The 20,922-nt window shown below is 42.1% G+C and overlaps 3 protein-coding genes across 14 annotated transcripts in view; 1 reads left to right on the top strand and 2 right to left on the bottom strand.

Moving 5' to 3' along the window:
* Positions 1 to 20,922, top strand: part of Rg (A kinase anchor protein rugose) — a 310,596-nt gene that overhangs the window by 262,664 nt on the left and 27,010 nt on the right. The window lies entirely within an intron of this gene.
* On the bottom strand, positions 11,781 to 14,611 carry LOC139814596 (protein mab-21). Its single transcript, XM_071780980.1, has one exon. The coding sequence runs from the start codon at positions 13,926 to 13,928 to the stop codon at positions 12,831 to 12,833; it is 1,098 nt and encodes a 365-aa protein (XP_071637081.1). The 5' UTR covers positions 13,929 to 14,611; the 3' UTR covers positions 11,781 to 12,830.
* Positions 15,868 to 18,801, bottom strand: LOC139814718 (protein mab-21). Its single transcript, XM_071781192.1, has one exon. It carries the CDS (start codon positions 18,401 to 18,403, stop codon positions 17,303 to 17,305), a length of 1,101 nt encoding a protein of 366 aa, XP_071637293.1. The 5' UTR covers positions 18,404 to 18,801; the 3' UTR covers positions 15,868 to 17,302.

Here is a 20,922-nt window from a genome sequence, read left to right as displayed (position 1 = left end):
GTGGTTTTCGAGGTCCATGTGAACGCGCGCGTCCTCTTATAATGTTCAGCAATGTACGCAACATTTTTTACAAGCTGGAAATAATTTTTTACGCGTGAAATATTAAATCAAAAAGCAGTTTACAAGATTACGAGATTATATTCTAAGGAATTTTTCTGGCGATTTGCAACATAATTTTTCCAGGTCATTATCGCCATTAATTTTACGGATACATTGGCGACCGGATCAATTTGGCAGTTAAATGACTCCTACAATAATGAAATAGAATAGGAAATAATAGTCATTTGTGTACTTGTGTATTTACATTTATGTTTCTAATCTCGCAAGAGTGAGCCGTCTCTGCGTAATACGGCGAAGGGGATGATTTTTGATCCTCTCGTACTCGGAACACCCCCGGTTTCCCATAAAACAAGCCATGACATCGTGCCCAGCGAAGCGACCACGTGTGACGAACGCTCACGCAGAATGCGCTCACGAAGCTGCGTCTCGTTACATCCGTCACAGCCGCCGGCCCGTAAAATTGGCGCCACCTGCCACCCTCTCAGAATCCGGCATCCCGTTTGCTGGTGGAGATTCTGACTCATCCCATCGCCGCGAAATATTTAATGCATTTATAATACGCGGCTTAATGACCCCTAGCCTAACCCATCATTTTCAGCGGAATTTATTACGAATCCAACAACCTTGCGCGCAAAAAACTCGCTTGTGATATTCATTCACTTCCCCTCTGCCTTCTCTTACGTTATAACTTGCAAATCTGGCGATTTTTCTTTACATTTGAAAAATATATGCGCGATCATCTTAAATCTGTGACACCAAGAATCGAACGCTGAATTTCTTTGGACTTAAGTGTTAGTTAATGAGTAGACGAAAATCTTTCTTAAAAGGAGAATCCTTAGCAAATCCTTGAAGAGAAAAGGACAGTACTTTGTCCCATCTGGAAATGACTTAATTAAAGTAACCGAATTTAGGCGTTTATTTGTTTTTAGCTTAAAGGAATAAGGGATCATTACATTACATTAGTCCGGTTAGTCCCGGAGGGGAGCTTGGCATCGGAGTTGCGAGGGTAGACAGGACTTGATGTACAAAATATAATGTGATTGTTTCCGAACCAACGGCCGAGCTGGGGATGCTCTGCTGGCGATGACTTCATCCCCATCCGATCTCAGAAAGCCGTACGCAGTGGACCGACGCGTAAAGTGACAAAATCATGGCAGATACAAATTTATTATATTTCAATCATTCTTGGTAGTAAAATGTTATTTTACGTATAAAAAAAATTGTTTAAAAAGCCATGTTAATATATAATATGTATTAAAAATAAAATACCAATATTCGGCCGTTTATTTAAAGTAATATATAACAAATAATGTGTAACAAATAATGATCTTATCTTATTCTACGTTTTATAATCAATAATTGTTTTAAATATGATGCTCGATATCACAAAATCAGTAAATAAAGAATGCGAAACTCGGATTTTCTTTAAAGCGTCGCGATATCTCGTGATGAAGAAAACGTCCTGGCAAAGCTAGAGGGAACTCGACTGATCGGCAAGAACAAAGCTTGCAGATAGGCCTAGTCGCATTGTCCCGCGGCTGTTTCGCGTTCGTTTATCCCGGAGCAGATTGTCCGACGCGCATTGTGCCATTCGGTGTTCTCGCCGTGCAGCATTGGCTCCTCTCTCGCCAACTGCGAGGAAAGGATTACCAGAGAAATCCTTTAATGGCATTGTTGGTATTTGAATAACACGAAATACGATACGAGATCAGGCCTAGCTCCTCGCTTATTCCTCCATCCCCGCTTTGCTTTCTATGCTTGAAAACTTGGGGGTCCTCGGGTGTAGAATTACAACGCTGTTCTACGCGTTGTTGTTCGTCCGGATTAATTGTTAGCAGCTTGTCGATGGACGTCACATAGCGGTGAAAAATATTCGTGAAACGTTAATATTCGCACGATTTTGGTCGCATTAACGATGAACTGTACTTCCTTGGTTCTAGATAGACTTGAAATTTTTTCACAAATCTTATAAGAATAATAATTTATATAATTCAGCTGGAATGTAAAGAAGCTTTATTTAATTGGATAACAGACAGAATCTCTCTCTTTCTTTTCTTCTGTCTCACAGTAGATAGAAATCGACATCGATTTAATCTTCTGTCGCCCGAGGTTGTCTTGCCGTGAACCGCCCACTTCTCGAAGAACACACACAATACTAATATTTTTATAATACACGCTGATTTAGATTCTACCCTGTGGTCGAATTTTTATTGCAAACGAGTCCTTGCCATAGATTAATCTTGCAGATATAATAATTGGTTAAGAAGCATAATCGTTTATTTAATTATTATCCACGCTAATTGTAAGTTTAAGAAAACAATTATATCTGTCTTTTTATATTTCGCGTCATAATATGTAATTTTATGTAATAATATCCCAAGTGAACTATTTTGTTTTGACCCCGATTTATGTTAATTTTAATTATTCGTCTAATTGACAATTCTGAAGAAGTCCGAGTACGGTACAAAACGTCAATTTAATAAATCTAGATACAAGTTAAAATTGTTATAACATCGATTAATTGTTCGCATAGTTGTCCTATTCCGTATTATACCCTTTGCTTCAAACGAGCGGAAAATAATATTTTTATTATAATATCCCACTAAAGTAAATTAGAAAAATTGTTGAAATTGTTTTCATTCCACAGTTCTGTAGAAGTTAGTGAAATATAGAATTTGTGAGAGAAAGAGTTTGCGAAGTCAAAAGCCGAACTATTTAAATCAGAGAAGCATTAACTTGTTAATGTCGTCTCGTACGTGAGCGACTACTGGTCATTCCGTCGCATTCTGCGTGACTATTATTTTCCTTAAAGAACGTCCATAAACCAGACACTTTAGAGGTTCAGCAGGCATTACAATCTATTTAGTATTCACGGTGTTGCAGAACGTGCGAACGAGAAACGAATACGAATTTCTCTTTCGTTGCGATTATAATGTTTATTTTTACCAGTCACACATGAAAGAATTGATGAGAAGTAACTCGCATTGAAAGATGAAGTTTTATTGGAAAGATGATTTTTATAAGGTGAAACATTTTTAAGATTAAAAATTTAGAACTGCCGAGACACTTTGATAAATTTTAATTAAATGGTTTAGTAATTAATTTACTCGAAAATGTAAATAATTGAATATTCAATAGCCATCTCTAAAAATGTATAATATCTTTCTGTTTGCAGGTGAGTACACAGATATGTTATACAACGGTCACTTAAGTCCTGTTCTGCAGTTATCGGTGAGTACATTATCGCAAAACGAGGTGTTTAACGACGTCACGTTAGGTGCCACGTATAAACAGCCATGCATGTATGTCACGCCTCTTGTAGTTATAACCGACACTTAAAGAGTACCGAAGGCGTGCTCTCTCTCAAGGCGTGCACAGGGTGCTCCGTAAAATAGTTCGGCAGTCGTTGTCTTTGAAGATACGAGCGTAAACAGACGATACACTTGACGTTGTTGGAGAACGACGGTGGTCGAGAGAGAGAGAGAGAGAGAGAGAGAGAGAGAGAGAGAGAGCAAGCGCGAAAAGGACCAGGAAAAGGGCGGAAAAAAGCGAGAAAAGAGGGAGAAGGGGGATGAAGAGTCGTAGGACCCGCGGTGATAATTCAAGCGAAAGGATGCATCAATCCTGCGGACCCTCCGCCTCTCTCATCCCGCGGCACTCCCCTGTCCAGAAATAGAGTGATGTTCGTAACGCTGTTTCTCTCGCCGTCCCTCCTCTCGTCGGCGTTCCCACAAACTCGGCCGGGCCTCCCCCGGGAAAAGCCGGATGACTGCCGATTATTCCCGCCCGCACTCCACCGGAACATCCCCCCTTCCTCCCTGCGCGTCATCGTGCAGGGTGCACTTTGCAAACATAAATCTCCGCTGGTACAAGCTCACAGGGGTCGACGCCACCCCCGAAACTAATCGAATTCTGATTCGCGCCGATTTGATGTGATGCATTTCGGCTCGTTCGAACGCGACAGGTTGCCATTGCCACGGATTTTACCGAGAAAAAAGAATAATATACGCGCGTCATTTAGCATTCGAGTTGTACGACATAATTAATCAGTATTAATCACCGTTATTTCTTACATATAATGATACTGAAAACTTTATCCATGCCATTAAATCGAAGAATCCATCCATAGTACATTGTTAGTATAACATAATAACTCATAAAATAAACAAAAAAAAATAATTTGATAATAACTTAGAACATTATACAAGAATAAAATGTGTAATCGAAGAAGAAATGGATTTAATGCGACACGAGTTAAAAGAGATCAATTTATCGCGGTGATAGATTATGTCACGCGTGCACTTAGACCGTCCTTTACCCCTTTCAGTATTAACGACATTACCGAGGTCGTAGTAGTCCGGGGTGGACGATTAAATTTCTTCGCCCTGAATTAGAGGTAAAGGCACAAAACGTTTTCGCGCAAACGTCTATTAGCGTCGCGAGCATAACGGCCGGGGATGTTATGAATACTCCGTTTTGCGGAATTATTTATCTTTTAATCTCGCGTAAGAGCTCCGTTTATTGATGGGGGTACCCCGAGTGCGATAAAACTTTTCTCATTGCGCACGCTGGCTATCATAACATTTTGTCCCTGGGCGTTTTATCGGATTGAGTACCGTCGAGGTGGCGATCGTTTGTATCAATTTGCCACGAGTTACAAGAATCCACTTGTGAAATATAGCGATCGCGAGTTCCTCCAAAGTTTTTACGGAATTGCGTTCTCTCCGAAAAATTACGATGCCACGTGGCGAAGTCATTTGCGGTTCCTCTACGGCGTTTCTTTGCAAATTTGATGAGTTCGGTGGTTGATATTTAGCATGAAAAAAATTTATGCGTAAAACATTTCAAAAGATATCACGCTAAAAACTCGGCATTCTGCCATCAAACAAACGTTAAAATCTAAAAACGAAGTCGAAAGTGTTGCGTTGATTCGGCTGACGTTGATTTTCACGCTTGTCTCATAGAGAAAGAAAAAAAATGGAAAAAGCGTTTCTTCTCCGGAAGTAGTAGTACTAATAGCGTATACGTCTCTCTCGGAAGATCACAACAAAATTACCACTTAGAAATTTAAAGCCAGTTTGCGTTCGGGGGCTCTCGCGCTCTTTACGTTCCCATTTGATTTAGTAAAACGCGTCTCGGGACACATTCGGGACCTAATAGATTTCGGACAGCGGTGCGTGTAGCAGGGAGGAGGCCCGGCTACCCAAAGAAGAAGCGACTTCTCGTAGAACAAAGCTCGCCGCCTGCACATGCATCAGGCACCTCCCGGCATTCAGCCGGGTGGTTGTCTCTCTTTCTCTTTCACGAGGATGTTAACCAGATCACCGGATGCCCAGGACACTTTTCTCACCCACTCGACGTCGTTATCTGCGCCATTCGGAATGGCGTGGCCATAAAACGAGACCTGTTTCGTGCTCGGATCTTATTGAAAAATCCCATTAATTTCGCATTCCTCGGGGCAATAAAGAGCACGTCTATCGACAAACGTATATTCGGTATGTGCTTATCGCGAACCGTCGGCGAGATGTGTCCACACGGGGATAGGGGAGAGGATGAGTTCACGCATCCGATGTGGAACGTATAAGAAAATTATTTATCGCGGTTGTTTCATCGTACGGGAGACTTTGTCGTGCCGGTAACCGACGCTCGTTAAACCCGTACGCAAAGTAGTGTGATTATTGTCATCATCGCGATAGCACCTTACGTCGAACTTCATAAAGGAGAGATTACCTAACGGCTTAGCTTATCTTATTAACCCTCGATATATACCTCTGCGCGCTCGTTTCGCTTATCTTTCACGTTAATATCGAGTCACTTATGGCAGACGCAAGTCTCTCGTCGCGCTCTCGTGTGTTGTGTGGGTGATTGTGCGTTTCTCGCTGTGTTGTGTGCAACCGGGCGTAATAACGCAGTTGCGGTAGCGTGGACGTGGGCTTTAATAGTCGATCATCCGGCTCTTCGCTGATACCTCGATGATCATGTGGGTTCAGTCTCGAATTCGATTAGATTCTTATATCCCAATTTTTACAATTCTTCCGAACAAATCTCGATATTCCCTAGCATCAGGAGTTATGCGAAAAAAAAAAACGTAACTCCGTGCTTCGTCAATTATGCATAAAATCGCGAGAAAGTCTTTTGTGTCGGAAGGATCATATATACGCAGATTAACGTTAACTTTCCAGAGCGTGTCAGAACGCTAACTCGATTCCACGTTGCACGAAACGCTATCCTTCGCGGCAATCTCGCGTGCCGACGACGACGTTCCGACGCACATTCGAGGCGCGCGCTGGTTCTTCCCTCGCAGTTCTCATCAATGTTGCAGGTCAGCACGCAATGACCCTAGCCGACACGGTCGCGATACACTAAGTGGTTTTGCTCATAAAGCTGTAAGGCTCGGTAGGATAATGCCGGTAGTAAGTGCTCTTAAGTTACGGGGGTGAATATCGCGGGTACGAGAGCGCACATGCGAAGCGCACATGCGACCCAAAAGCAAGACAAGTCTCGTCGCAATCGAGATAGCTTTCATCGCAAAAACAGGTCAGGTCGTCGCAAGTCTTTTGATTATCTGGTAAAATAAACCAAACGTTATATATACAAATTTCTGAAATTAACATTTAAAAAAATTTATCGTTTAGAAAAATGGCTGAGAGATATCTTTCGTTTTTAATATTCTTTTATTAAGCACGTGCATGCATTCAGTTTTAGTCTCTTAGTCTACGATTAAAATTTATCGTAGCACCGTGTTAATGGGTTCCTTCGCCGAACCTCCGAATTTATAAACGGTTTCTACGAATGTTAAACGTGAATACATTAGAGACTCACAACTATTCGCATACACATTATTAACAGAGGTATCGAACGATAACAGAGTCCATAAATTCGGACGATTTATGCAAAAGATTTTCTCTTAGTCTCTCCGCGATGTAAATTACGCGATTCAACAATTTATCGATTGCAGAAAAATACTTCACAATATTAGAAAGCGATATTTACATTTTCTTTCCGACGCGCGATTTGCGAGCGCAATTTGGGCGGGGTCAACTAACGCTCCCGCGTTATTTTTACAATCTCGTTTCGGCGCCTCCATCGCAGCATCTCTCGTGGTGTCTTACAAACTCATGCGTGTACAAAGAGAGGAAAAAATTTTACGGACGGTATCGCGTTACCGGTAGGTTAGACGCTTTTCTTCTCTTGCTCTTTTTTCTTTCAGAAGGAACGCTCGAAAGCCTAATAAAAATTGAGACACAGCGAGAGTATGATGAGTTGCCCAAAATTCGACCTGACATATAAGCGCTCGGGCTTTGAAGAGACGGAGATGTAAAATATACATGGATGTATCTGTCTTTCGTGAATTAAAAGTTCCGGCGTCGCTAAAAGAAATTAAAAGATTCCTATACAGGATGTAATTGGATTAATGGACCGAGATTTGCGTGCAGGCGTACAACTTCCGAATGATTTGGAATTAATCCTTTTGCGATGAAAATTTAATTGGTTGCCATTATTTTTTTCAAAAGAAAGATACAAGCTTCTTTTCAACCGATAAAATAAGAATGTATTTTATTATTATTATATCTGTAGCACATGTTTATTTCTTGGAGAGGCCGATCTGGAAAGTCTTGCGTTTCGTATAACTGCGAAGAATAAAAGGTACTCCGCGATCTTGAACGCTCGTTTTAGTTTTTCTATGGAAATCGACTGGAGACAAACGTTGATCGCGTGGCGTTCGACCATTCGCGTCCCGATAAACGCAAATTACGGATATATAATGTACAGCAATCCCGTTTCAGTCTCGCTGTATCCGCTGTGTGCGACGAGGATCGTCGTCCACGAATCCTTACAGCCGGTCGAGCTAGGCGGAGAGGAGATTCTAATGAGAGCTCACTCTCTCGCGAGATAAGCGTCGCGGTCGGGTAGCCCGTAACACGACGCATTCGTCCGTGCATTCCTGTCCGGTTTCCTTCTTTTCTGGTCGTCCCTGCACCCTTCGTCCCCTCATCTCTTTCGTGCGTTGCAGCATCCACTGTGTGTCTGCATGCAATACAGCTCTCTTTCCCCATCCTCGCCCGGTCGCACGGGTCTATCTCTCCAGAGTCCAGCGTTCGTTTCCTCTTCGCTCTTTCTTTCTCCTCTCTCTTCTACCTTGATCGCGGTCCTCCTCCTCCCTTCGCTTCGCCATCGTCCACCCCCGGCATCTTTTGTCTTATTATTTTGTCGACGCGCGCGCGGCCGGCAGGTATATCTCTCCTTCTACACGGCACCCCCCCTTTCTCTCTCTCTCTCTCTCTTCTTGCCGCGATCCCTGCATATAAACATCGCGGCTTTATCTGAACGTTTTATAGCGGGAGTCCGTGCCGGTCGAGGAGACCAACCGGGATCACCCCGAAGAAGGAGGTGAGCCGGATCGGTGCCGACTCTCTCGTACCAAGCGCTCGCGCGCGGGCGTGGAGTGAGGATCACGGCCTACGCTTCTTCGACTCCTTTCGGGAACGTCTCTGTGCGTTCGTCCTTCTGTCTCTGTCCATCGCTATTCTCTTCCTGTCCCTTCGCCAATTACAATGTTTGCTTTCGCGAATTTCTGCCTTTGTCTCGTGCTGCATCGCGCGATTCGCGCCGCGAATTCGAGAGACGGCGCAACCGATACAATGATAAAGCGTCCTCGCGGCCCTCCTTGCAGGATATCGTAAAGGAAAAGGAAAAGAACGACCGAAGACATTTGCATGCTGCAACCAGATCTCTTTCCTCTTGTTCCTCTCGTTGCTTCTTCGCTCTTCTTACAGACCTTTTCCGCATACAATACTTAAAACGCTAATTCATTTCGCAAATGATGGGAAAGAACGTAAAATATTATGTTTCTCAACATGAGAGAAAATTTGGTTGCCTTAAAAATGCAATTTTTTATTTTCAAGTTGAATTTCATCAATGGAATCGGTAGATCTCGTTGATCATAAAACATCCAGCTTGTATTAGGTATTAGAAGATATTACCGATCACATATCGCGGAAATAAACTCTTGAGAGACATACTATCGTTATTGGCAGGCAGTGATTGAGCAATATGCGATAAATGCGAGATCGATATCGTGAGAACAGGATTATTAATAGCTTTACGCATAATTTAATTGACAGCGATCGTATTTTATTATCGCGTCGCCAGCAAACCTAACGATTAAGCTTGTCGTTATGAATAATAATTTATTGTAATTGCTCCGCTTCTAATCACTCATGGCTTTCTTGTTGTTCTTGCGGTTTACGAAGCGGCCGCCTGTCAGCCGCCTTGAAAGTTACGGTGATAAACCGATAAGCATGTAAATTTGTTCATACAAGTCGCCGCGCATTCAGGTCGAATTGCAGTCGTGTCGCAAAGTTACGATGTGCAACCAGCACGTGGCTTCTGAAATTCAAAAACATTGAGTTGCGCGAGATATTTTTGTACGAAGAGTTTTATTATTCTTTGTCGCGGAACGTAAAGTAAATCTAATAATAACGTCGAAATTTTTATTTCTATTTTATGCACCTGATGCGAGATTTGTATTAAAAAAAGAGCTAGGACAAAATATCGAATAAAATGGTTATTATTACGTAACGAAGTAAAAGAAATTGATTTTCCCGCGCGAGTGGAAAATATATTACAGGATATATTACGAGTATTTTTTTCTATCGAACAACACGCTACATGTATTTAATGATCTACACGAAACTGCTATCAATGTAAATTTCATTAACCTTACATATTGTCGAGCAAATCAACATATCTTCTTAACGTGTTTCCATGTTTTTGAGAGAGATAATTCGCGCGAATAACTAGCTTCACTCGCTTTACTGGTTTAATTGCGGATTTAATTATTGCTCGCTAGTTGATTACCCTCATTAAAAAATAAAAGAAGATAGCTACATACTAGATCAAAGTCTCGACATTGATAATATTCTCATTTATACAACTTGTATAATTTATGCCTTTTTCTACACAAATAACGTTAAGCTATAAAGTAATATAATTTTTTGTGTTCTCGTACACTTGTTTTATAAGTGATACTTTATTTTTATCTCACGCTACACGCACAATCTCTAATTTGTGCTATATGTATAACAGATCAATTCAGATATCGGTGTGTCCCTCAGATTGTGAGTTCGGCGCTAAAAAGTGACGCTAAAAAATTTATTCGTATCAAGCGGAAGATTTCGCCCATTACTTATAAAGACTATCCTCAAAGATCGCGTGCAAAGACGGGAATATTTGAAGTTTCTCTGATGCACGGTACGGTAAACACGGTTATTAGTAATTGTTGTTTGAATGGATGCCAGTTGTACGGTCGTTTATGCCAGCTGAGATGAGTCTTTACAACTGACGCGCGGTCTCAAATCTATTACGCATGCGAAATCATTTGTTACTTCCGTTTAGGCTTTGAGTAAAGTATCTTTAAAACATGTGCTCGCGTGGCGACTGACTCGAAATACGCCGTAACGTCCATTAATTGAAAATGATTTTGCACGAGCCTCGTTTCGCAAGACTGCCTTACGTGTTAACCATCGCTGCGCGTTTAGCTAGCGATCCAATGAGTTTATTTCTGCCAAGATATTGCCAGTATTATTACTTACTTTATTACATTACTTTAAGAAAATCGTGACTCTTTCGCGCTGTAGGTATTTTTCACTACCGCGTTATTCTTTGAGAAAGAAGTATATTGCACTTTTTTATACAATATAATGATTTGTCGTTACTTATGTTAGATACTAATCAATTTGCAATTGTTAATTGTAAAGCAGTAAAAGTCTCATGCAATAACCGAACATGTTAAATCAGGTCCGTAATATTTTAAAAAACAATATCTTATTCGTAATAGGACTTTATTCTTGCACCTATAACACTTAAAAGACGCGTAATATAATTCTCAAGAGACTCATTTGGTTATCAACCTAATGCGTTTCTTTTCCTTGCACGAGACACTCTTCCTATACAAGGACACGGTGCTCTTCTTCATGTTTAGGAGCAGCTGTTTAAAACCCGTCCGGTTTGCCACACGTTATTACGTAGGCCGTAGGCCGTCGCGTCTATAAGTTCGCGGTAAAATATTGAGATAAGGTCCAATTAGCTTATCAAGAAGGAAGGTAGTTAAGTCGAAAAACAGAAAGGAGTGACGTACGATAGTAATTATAGACCCGTGTCGAAGGGAAGCTAAATCGACGAAAAGATAACCAGGAATTTATGCGTATGTTGTCCCATTGTCATAAAATTCATAAATAATTCTTCATAAATAATAGGCAACAACATTTGCATTCGGGGGATGCATGTCATCATTTAATCTTAGCGCGTCAGATGATCTTTAGGAAAAGCTATAAACGCGAATTATTTCACACGCGATAAAAATATGCGGAAACATATCTAAAAGGTGTCCTGTTTTTCCGCGATGATCGCCGATAGCTTGCCGTCGCTGAACGTCGCGAAAGAAGATGCGCGTGCACGGACGTTCCCCAATGTCTCCTCCTCCTCACCTTGATCCCCATTGGGCCCATTGGCGACGCAAACGACAAAAAAGTGAGAGCGACTGTAAAATTTACGAGGCCTAACTCGCTCGCTCTCTCCGCCGCGCGTTCATCGCGAGCGAAACGTTTAACGATCGTCGCGCGGCGATCAGCGCGGGGTACGGCGATATTTACGACGGGCGATTCTTCGGGTGACACAGGGGGGGGGGTAAGGAGTGGGTGTGCATGATGTGTCATCAACCGACGCGACTAGGCTTCCATATAAATAGCATTATATTTCACATTTCGTTACAGTTCAATAAATATCTTTCAAGTTTTATTTACATAGGCGGCGGAGGTCGCGCGAGGGACCTAAGTGAAAAACGATAAACCCTTAACCGTGCGGTCGCGATCACACAAAAACTGTAGAACAAACATACTATTCAGCATGTTAAGAAGACATCATTAAACTAATCAGTCGCGTCAACTCTTTAAGCGTCGATATGGCAGTGCTTGCAGTCTCAGGCTTAAGACTATCGCGAGAAGCTTACGAGCTTCGAAGTAAAAACCATATTAGAAATTAAGGAACGTTGTAGAAAACAGTTTTCGTCACTAAAATCTGGAGTCATAGGACGCAGATTTAAAAATCTTAAAGAGTTAAACGCGGAGAATAGTAGGTTTTTCACTCAACAGTAAGATTTCCGTACCACAGGTTAAAGGTTGTTCTTTACGCGCCATTGTCACAGCGTTGCAAACCGCCGTTGCAACTGAATGATAATTTTCTGCGGCTATAATATATTTACTTTATATATTTCGCGCCGACAGTAGAAACGAAATCTGTCTCTAACGTCGAAGAGATTATTTATGGCACTAATTCGATCGTCTGCGAGAGCCAATCACGTGTTCACCAAACATCACATATGCGCGTGATTAATCTCGCGAGAATTGCTTCCGGCACACACTAAATATCTTCGGGGAACATCGAAAACATATGTAATCTTCAGATCCGCGAAATCCAGGAAAATGCAGATCGGATTTCCCGATGACTCGGCAGTACGTTGGATGGCGGCAAGAACCAAGAGGAACCCCATTTCTCTTTTTCGTAAGCCCGAAAGCCTCTCTCGCGTACACTGAGTCTTCCAGTCCACGACGATTCTCGCGCAGTCCTTGCACGGCCGTTATACGATTAGAGACGTATCTTACTCGCGCGTCGAAGTCATCGACGCTGCAGTTACAGGAACGTGTGACAAGATTTGCGAGATCAGTTTCACGAATCATACGACGATCAGTCACAGCGCCGTCGGTCATTACCTACAGTTTCTCGAGCGCGCGACTGTTCGTCAACAACTCCCTGGTGAGTCTCCACACCTGCTTCGCGGCGTTTTCGAGGCCGCTCGGCGATTTTCCCTTGAAGAGATCGAGATTCGGTAGAAAGTAATGCGGGCATCTGCGGCACTGCAGGCAGGAGATTAGCTGCAGAAAAATGCCGTTTATTCGCTCGGCCAGGCAACCCTCGTCCCATTCCGCCTCATGCGGGTGTTTCTCGCACTCGTAGAGCAGCAGGGTCTTCATGTGGTAGCTGGTGACCGGGTTACCCGGCAGGTCGAGATGTCGGTCCCTAAGAGTCTTCAGTATACTGAGGCAACGCTTCCTACTCGCGCCTTGCAACAATCGATTCTCCGCGTCGATAAACGACAACGCCCAGGCGTCGCCCTCCATGGCGGACTGCTTACCTTGCAGGCCTATGCATTCCTTCGAGAGCATGTCGAAGCCCTCCGCCTTCACCTCGGCGACGATGTTCGGATGCGGCCAAGGTATATGCGCGATCGGCCAGTGGGAGGCTGATCTGGGCCAGAGTCCGGCACATTTGAAAGCTGGCGTAATCTGCACGACGTACCGCTCGCGTATCCGTAGTTTCACCTCGGTAGTGTCGGCGATCATCTTCACCGAATCCCGATACGTGCACTTGTCGCAGGCCTGCGCCACTAAGGTCTGGAATCTCGAGCGTATCTTTCTGGCCGACAGGTAACCGGACGCGGTGATGAATTCCACCCAGAGGGACATGGACCTCTTGCGCCCGTCGCTGAGCTTCAGCACGGCGCAGCCCGGCAGGGTGCCGTCGTCCACAAAGTTCAACACGCCCATCTGATTCAGATAGATGACGATCTCGAACTCCGTCGGCGAGATGACGTCGAGGCCGTCGAATCGGCCGTTGTAATCCGTCAGGGACGAGATGAATCTCGGCTCCTGCACCTCCACTTCCTTCAGCACATCCTGCACGACTCGGCACACCTCCTGAATGGTCTTCGCCACCTGGCTCTTCCTCGTCATCACCCGTTCGCCAAAGTACTTGTTGAACTGATAGACCATCCTGGAGTGGGACGAAATCATATCAGGCGGTACCAGCATCGTGCACCGCCCGTAGTCCACGGATGGTTATTATATGGTCTTCAGCTTCTCCGGATCATGACATTCTCGTGTCTCTTCATCCAGGCCTTTTCCCCTTCTTCGCGTGGTCATCGAGCCGCTTTGCGCGATCTATCGCATTGCGGGAAGACGCGAAACTCGTCGCTCATAAACCTCGTTAGATTCGTTTTCCACCTGGCGTTCGCCAGGACGCACCGTGCGTCGGAGACACCAACGTAGCGGGAGGAAGAGGTATCGCGAGCGTCTCCGTGCAGGAGCAGATAGCCGACTGCGCTGATGTCTACCTCCTCCGCGTCACCCATCCTCCGTGGCGAGCACGAACATACAGCGTTGCTGGCACGCCTCCTCCTGGCAGACTACGCCTTCCGGCAAGATTTTTTAGCCAATCGGAGGTCTGCCACGTTGGGCGGGCGTGGTCGACTGCGCCAGACCGACAAGATCGATCCGGCACAGATATTCTAGCTGCGTTCATGTGTAGCGCTCGCGATAGGGGAACGAAGGTAACGCGAGGCAACCCTCGTGGTAGCCCTTCTTCCTCCCCATGAATTATGCAGGAACTGCTTAGTTTATTTCCCATCCGCGAGGGCACGGTCCCTCCTCTGCAGCCCTTTTAGTTATTCCGAAATTTTCGACATGGTGGACCACAACCGTGTCTATACTGCCGAATAAAGTTACCTCGAACTCCTTCATGTCAAGGATATTTTCTTTTCAAGGGATTGGCATTGGAAGTCGATGGACCATAATAGTTATTCTCGATTATTGTAACCAATTCACTGAGTCAGGATTATCGAGAAATGTTTTCTTTTTGGAGCATAAATAAATTAATTTAAATATTTTTGGCTATGAACACACACAAATCAGTTAGAAAAACAATTGATATCTTTAATTTTCAAAAAATTAAAATAAAATAATTTTTTTAGCAATAACAATTGCAATAAATAACATATTATTGTTAGCAATGATGAGTTAGTTAATGAAGCAATCGTATTATTTAATCGTTATTTTGCTAGGAAAAGTAAAATATTTTCAATGATGAAAACTAGAAAAGACAAGAAGTATCTTAATATATCTTGTTTAATATATCTCTGTTAATATCTTAATATATCTTATAATGATAAAAATACTGCAGTGTGTTTCTTGCAGTGAAGAATGCAATTTGAGATTCCACAGTCAATAGAGATCTTTAGTGTTCGTGTTAGAATGTAATAACAATTATCATACGCATTTGGAAACGGTCGAACGTGTGGTAAAGCAAGAAAAGTGAATGGCACCGGCTAACGAATGTCATCACCAGGAAAGGAAGATGCGGAACGTTAAGGATAAAATTAAGATAAGAACGTGATATTCTAGGTAGGCGTATAATGAAGATGATAGTCTTCGGCTTGCTGCCAGCGAGTCGTTCAAGGCTTCTATAACGTACATGTTATAAGTATAAGTATTCGGCATAATAATTGCGCAGTACACGCGTATCACGATCGAATACACAGCACATTAAGAAAAATATATTCTTGCAAGAGAAAAACCACTCTGTGTTAATTAGTGAAGATACGATCATATTTTAATGTTGCATGTTACGAAACGTGAAATTTACGAACCAAATTATGTTTAGCAATTCTCGTAAAAATAAATTCACGATGTAATGTTTATTGAAGCAAGAACATGATGTTTTACACGATTACAATAGTATTTTATGCCGAAAATACTTTAATTATTTATATATGAGATTTATATAATTAGTTGGACAATATAATATACATATTTAAAAACGTACACATATATATGTTTTTAAATACATATATGTGTATGTATATTCTACAAATATTTAATAATTTACTGAATAATATTAAGATATAATGAATAAAATTTCCTAATCGCGCAATTGGATATAATATTTCAAGGTGGGATAGCTTTTTTCTAAAGTAAATAATTGTATAATGTTTAATTGGAGATGAAATTAATGCATTTATTCATTATGTACATTTCATGTTTCAAATATATATATAATGATCCGATTATGAAATAAATATCATTTAAATAATATAAAAGAAGTATGTATACCACATATATACATATAACGTTGTAAAACTACCGGAAGCTCGTTGCTAACCGATTATAAATATTAATAAGGATAACAAATCACATTATTCCGCTTAGATAAAAAGAGAATTGTAATAATAATTAATCGGAACGTATTACATATCTTATATATGTTTCCTAAATAATCTAGAATGCGAAAATAACCTTGACTCATTAAAATGTTGGAAGTGTGAACATTCATTCGTCAATACAGTTTCATACGGAGTATCACTAAATTGTAGGACAGCATTGTGTCTTTAAAATTTACTTTTTATCTTATTGCTATTACAATTCTGATATTTCGTTGTTTTATAATGGAGATGGAGTAACTATTATTGCACTAAACAATTATACGAAATATTCTATTTCAACAGAGCCAATTGCACAACCCATATGCGTTGCAAAAAACATAATGTTTTACATTAACTATCAAGATATGCCATACTTAGCGTTTACCTAGTCGCATGGATATCATAAGTTTAATTGCAGTGACTTTGCTTATTTGACAGCAATTTACATTGATCACACACTGAAATAAAACATTAATATATTGATTTCGAGAAAAATCGTATAACTAATCGAAATATAACAATAAAACGAATTAGATTATATGTATATTTTGCAGCATGTTTAGATAATTTAGTTGATCGTATACTTTTCGCTTTTTTTCTTTTAAGATTTTTAATTTGCGCGAATTTTATTTCCATCTATTCAAGTGGATATCATTCGACTTCGACAATCAATCATGTATGGTATATATATTTCGTTTTGTTCGGAAAATTTAAAATGATACAGACTTGATTTTATTTCATTTAATGGACGAAATTTTTGCTTATATGAATAATATAATCAATTTTATTTTAGTCAAACATAATAGCTACTCATATAAAAAAGAATTATGGCTAGATTTTTAATTATATAATCATTTGATTTCCATGCGACTGTTTGAATATTAAACAGAAAATTAAAAGTCTGAATTATCTACTTGACGATCATTATTGCTCGTTGAACCGCGATTGTTATCGAAGGAAAACAAGTGTACGATTTAAAGTGGCTTACGTGTCGAGAGTCATTTGTAACAATGCACCAAGCCCTTGATACAAGCGTGTATTAAGTAATAACAGTAACTACAATACTGTTTGCGTGTAGTATCGGAGAAGCACGTAGTACCATGCGGTAGAAACGTGCTTAAAAATCGTGTTACACGTGTGTCATCGTTTCTCTCTTCTCATCATCGCGCGTTTTCTTTTTTTCATCGTGTGCTTTCGAGCAGGAGAACGCTAAAGCTTCTCGAGCGCGCGGCTGTTCGTGAGCAGCTCCCTCGTAAGTCTCCAAACTTGCTTCGCCGCATTTTCCAGACCGCTAGGTGACTTTCCCTTGAAGAGATCGAGATTCGGTAGGAAGTAGTGCGGACATCGCCGGCACTGTAGGCAGGATATCAGCTGCAAGAAGATGCCATTAATACGGTCGGCCAGGCATCCCTCGTCCCATTCGGTCTCGAGGGGATGTTTCTCGCACTCGTGCAGCAGTAAGGTCTTCATGTGGTAGCTGGTGACTGGATTTCCGGGCAGATCGAGGTGTCGATCCCTTAGGGTTTTAAGTATACTCAGACACTTTCGACGACAGCCGCCCTGTAGCAGCCTGGTTTCCGCTTCCGTGAAGGACAACACCCAGGCGTCACCCTCCATCGCCGATTGCTTGCCCTGAAGCGCGACGCTCTCCTTCGACAGCAGGTCGAAGCCCTCCGTTTTGACCTCCGCCACCAGGTTGGGATGCGGCCAGGGGATGTGCGGTATCGGCCAATGAGCGGCGGATCGCGGCCACACACCGGAGCACTTGAACGCTGGCGTGATCTGCACGACGTATCGCTCCCGTATCCGTAGTTTCACCTCGGTAGTATCGGCGATCATCTTCACCGAATCCCTGTAGTTGCACTTGTCGCAGGCCTGCGCCACCAGAGTCTGAAATCTCGAGCGTATCTTCCTGGCCGACAAGTAGCCGGACGCGGTGATGAACTCGACCCAGAGGGACATGGATCTCTTGCGCCCATCGCTGAGCTTCAGCACGGCACAGCCCGGCAGGGTGCCGTCGTCGACGAAGTTGAAAACTCCCATCTGATTCAGGTAGAGGACCACCTCGAATTCACCCGGCGAGATCACCTCGAGGCCCTCGTAGCGGCCGTTGCACTCGGTCAGCGAGGAGATGAAGCGCGGCTCCTGCACCTCGACCTCCTTGAGCACGTCCTGCACGACCTTGCACACCTCCCGTATGGTCTTCTGCACCTGGCCCATGCGTGCCTGTACGCGCTCGGCGTAGTACTTGTTCATTTGGTACAGCATCTTCGACGGGCCGCCCATAATGTCTTGTGGAACCAACATCATGACGAGGTTGTCCGCTTCCGACGGTCCTGAGAATGTTTTTCCGCTTCGAACGAGCGAGTCTCATTCTCCCGTGCGCATATTCACTCACAGATCGACATGTCATTGGTGCTGTTGTTGTTATCGTCAATCATTTTCCCGTGCATGATTCCCGCGACGGCACCCGGGCGATCGCGCTGCGCCGATGTCGCCCCGATTTTCGGGTCGGGGGAGAGGCACTGCTCAAAATTTGCAGTCTTAAAAAAAGGTCGCCGGAACGGGTTACGGATGGACGAACCGTGCGTGCCTAATCGCGCGGCAGGTGTTGTACGTGCAACGAGCGCGGCTCGAGGTGTCCCGCGCGCGCGACGACAGAGAGAACGTCGCTGACCACCGGCTGGTTCTACTGCTTGTTGTAGTTGTATGCCTCGTTGCTGAAGTCCCGCCTTCCAAACGACAGGGTCACGTGGAGCGTGCGCGTTGTTACCACGCCTCCTGTCGCTTCCTCCTCCACTATTCCGCTCCTGCCGCTCGTGGTACTGTCGCTATCGATGGGTGGCGATAAGCTATGTGACTTAAGGAACCCTATGACATTCCATTTCTACCGATGCTTCGATTTTCGGCAATATTTCTAACCATATCCTGACTTTTATGGAAAATTTTGAGGAATTTTTATGAAAATTTTTCCATAAACTAAACATATAGAAATATTACGTATCGTTACTAATTGTAAGACATAATACTTGAAATCTGATATTTCTATTTAGTTATATTTTATGATCTTTATGGAAATTTTTGAAAAATTCTTATGAAGATTTTTTAATAAACTGAAACATAGGAATATTACGTATCACCACTAATTGTAAGCATAATGCTTGAAATTTGATATTTCTATTTAGTCATATTGTTATCTTTATAGAAAATTTTGAGAAATTCTTATGAAAATTTTTTAATAACTCAAATAAGCTGAAACATAGAAATATTACGTATCACCATTACAACCCAATTCTTGAAATCTAATATCTTTCTATCTAAACATATTCTGACTTTCATAGAAAATTCGAAGAAATTTTGTGAGAATTCTTTAATAAACTAAAGCATAGAAATATTATGCATCATCATACAAGACACACAATGTTTGAAACTTGATAATGATAATGATGGTAATATTGATGATGATAATGATGATGACGAGTCTAGAATAGCACTTTAGTAGGTTATTTTGAATTAAATTATGCAAACTTTATTTAAAACATTTTTTTATCGACCAAATATTGTAGGCAACAACACAAACTAGAATTTAATGATAAGTTTATCTTTTATATTTAAGTCGACAGCCTTAATGTTATTTCTACATGTATATCGGTAGCTGAAACACATTCAAGCAAATGGATGAGCAGTTCGCGCGATTCCATGGCACGATAATTCCGAATATAACCAAGTGAATAGATACGATAACGTTCCGTTGAAAGGATCATTTGAATATTGGACGCTGGCATGAAACGCGACAACACTTCTCGTTCGTACATGCCGAACGCAAATATGGAGCTTCGGTCTTGATGGTACGCGCGCACAGATACACACACCAGAATAGGGGCAGGTGTGCACGACGAAAAATAGCTTACAAACACGAGATACTGGAGCCTCCCTTTTATAACACAATCGTAAAAACTCACGCTACACAAATATCTACCGAAGAATACCGATCGACCGGGCGGATATCCAAGCATCGGCTATCCAGCGCAAGATTTTACCGATTAGAGATCTCCATATCTTCGGTCGTCATCGTTCTTTTCCCGCTTGATCGTTTCAATCCTTTGCAACAGAACAGAAAGTAAATGTTGCTTAACCCTTAAATGCCACACCTCTCAAGAATCGCGTAAATGACACATGGGGTCTAAAAGACCCTAGCATGAAAAATGTCTCCTTACTCATTGATTTTTTGATATTTAGTTATGAAAATTATGTTCAATGTTGTTCAAGGCTTAGAAAAGAGAATAAAATGCTTATATTGTTAAAATTTCAATTTCAACATAGTATAAAAAATTAAGTAAACTGAGTACTGCTAAGTGTACAACCGGGCAGGTCAATCACTCAACTATCATCAATGGGAGCATGAGCTCCATTTTTGGGGGGAACATTTGAAAATATATCATTCTAAAGGGTCTGGGGTCCGCTGGACCCCGGGTGGCATTTAAGGGTTAATACTTACGCATGTTTTGTTGTAGATGTTAACGTTTCTGAGCATTTTTAACAATGCCGTAAAGAATTAAAATGTTTTGTGTTACCTATAACATTATTTGTTTCGGGTTTTCCATAATGCTTTAAACGTTTCTTGTGTTAATAATCGAGAATCCAAACCCCTATTTTTAAATACTAAGGAAATTGATAATACCTTATTCGATCTTTTTATTTCGCTTACTTCGTTACGCCGTCCATCACTGTCCAGCTCGTTGTTTATGCTCCGGTTACCAAAGCTGCGGAGCGAAACGACAGGTTATGCCGGAGAGAGTCGCGCCACATTCAATTCGTGCTCCTCGTTC

This window comes from Temnothorax longispinosus, chromosome 6 (genome assembly GCF_030848805.1).
Source record: "Temnothorax longispinosus isolate EJ_2023e chromosome 6, Tlon_JGU_v1, whole genome shotgun sequence".
NCBI lineage: Eukaryota > Metazoa > Arthropoda > Insecta > Hymenoptera > Formicidae > Temnothorax > Temnothorax longispinosus.
The sequence above is the reverse complement of the archived record's forward strand: the minus strand, read 5'-3'. Positions and strand labels throughout refer to the sequence as shown.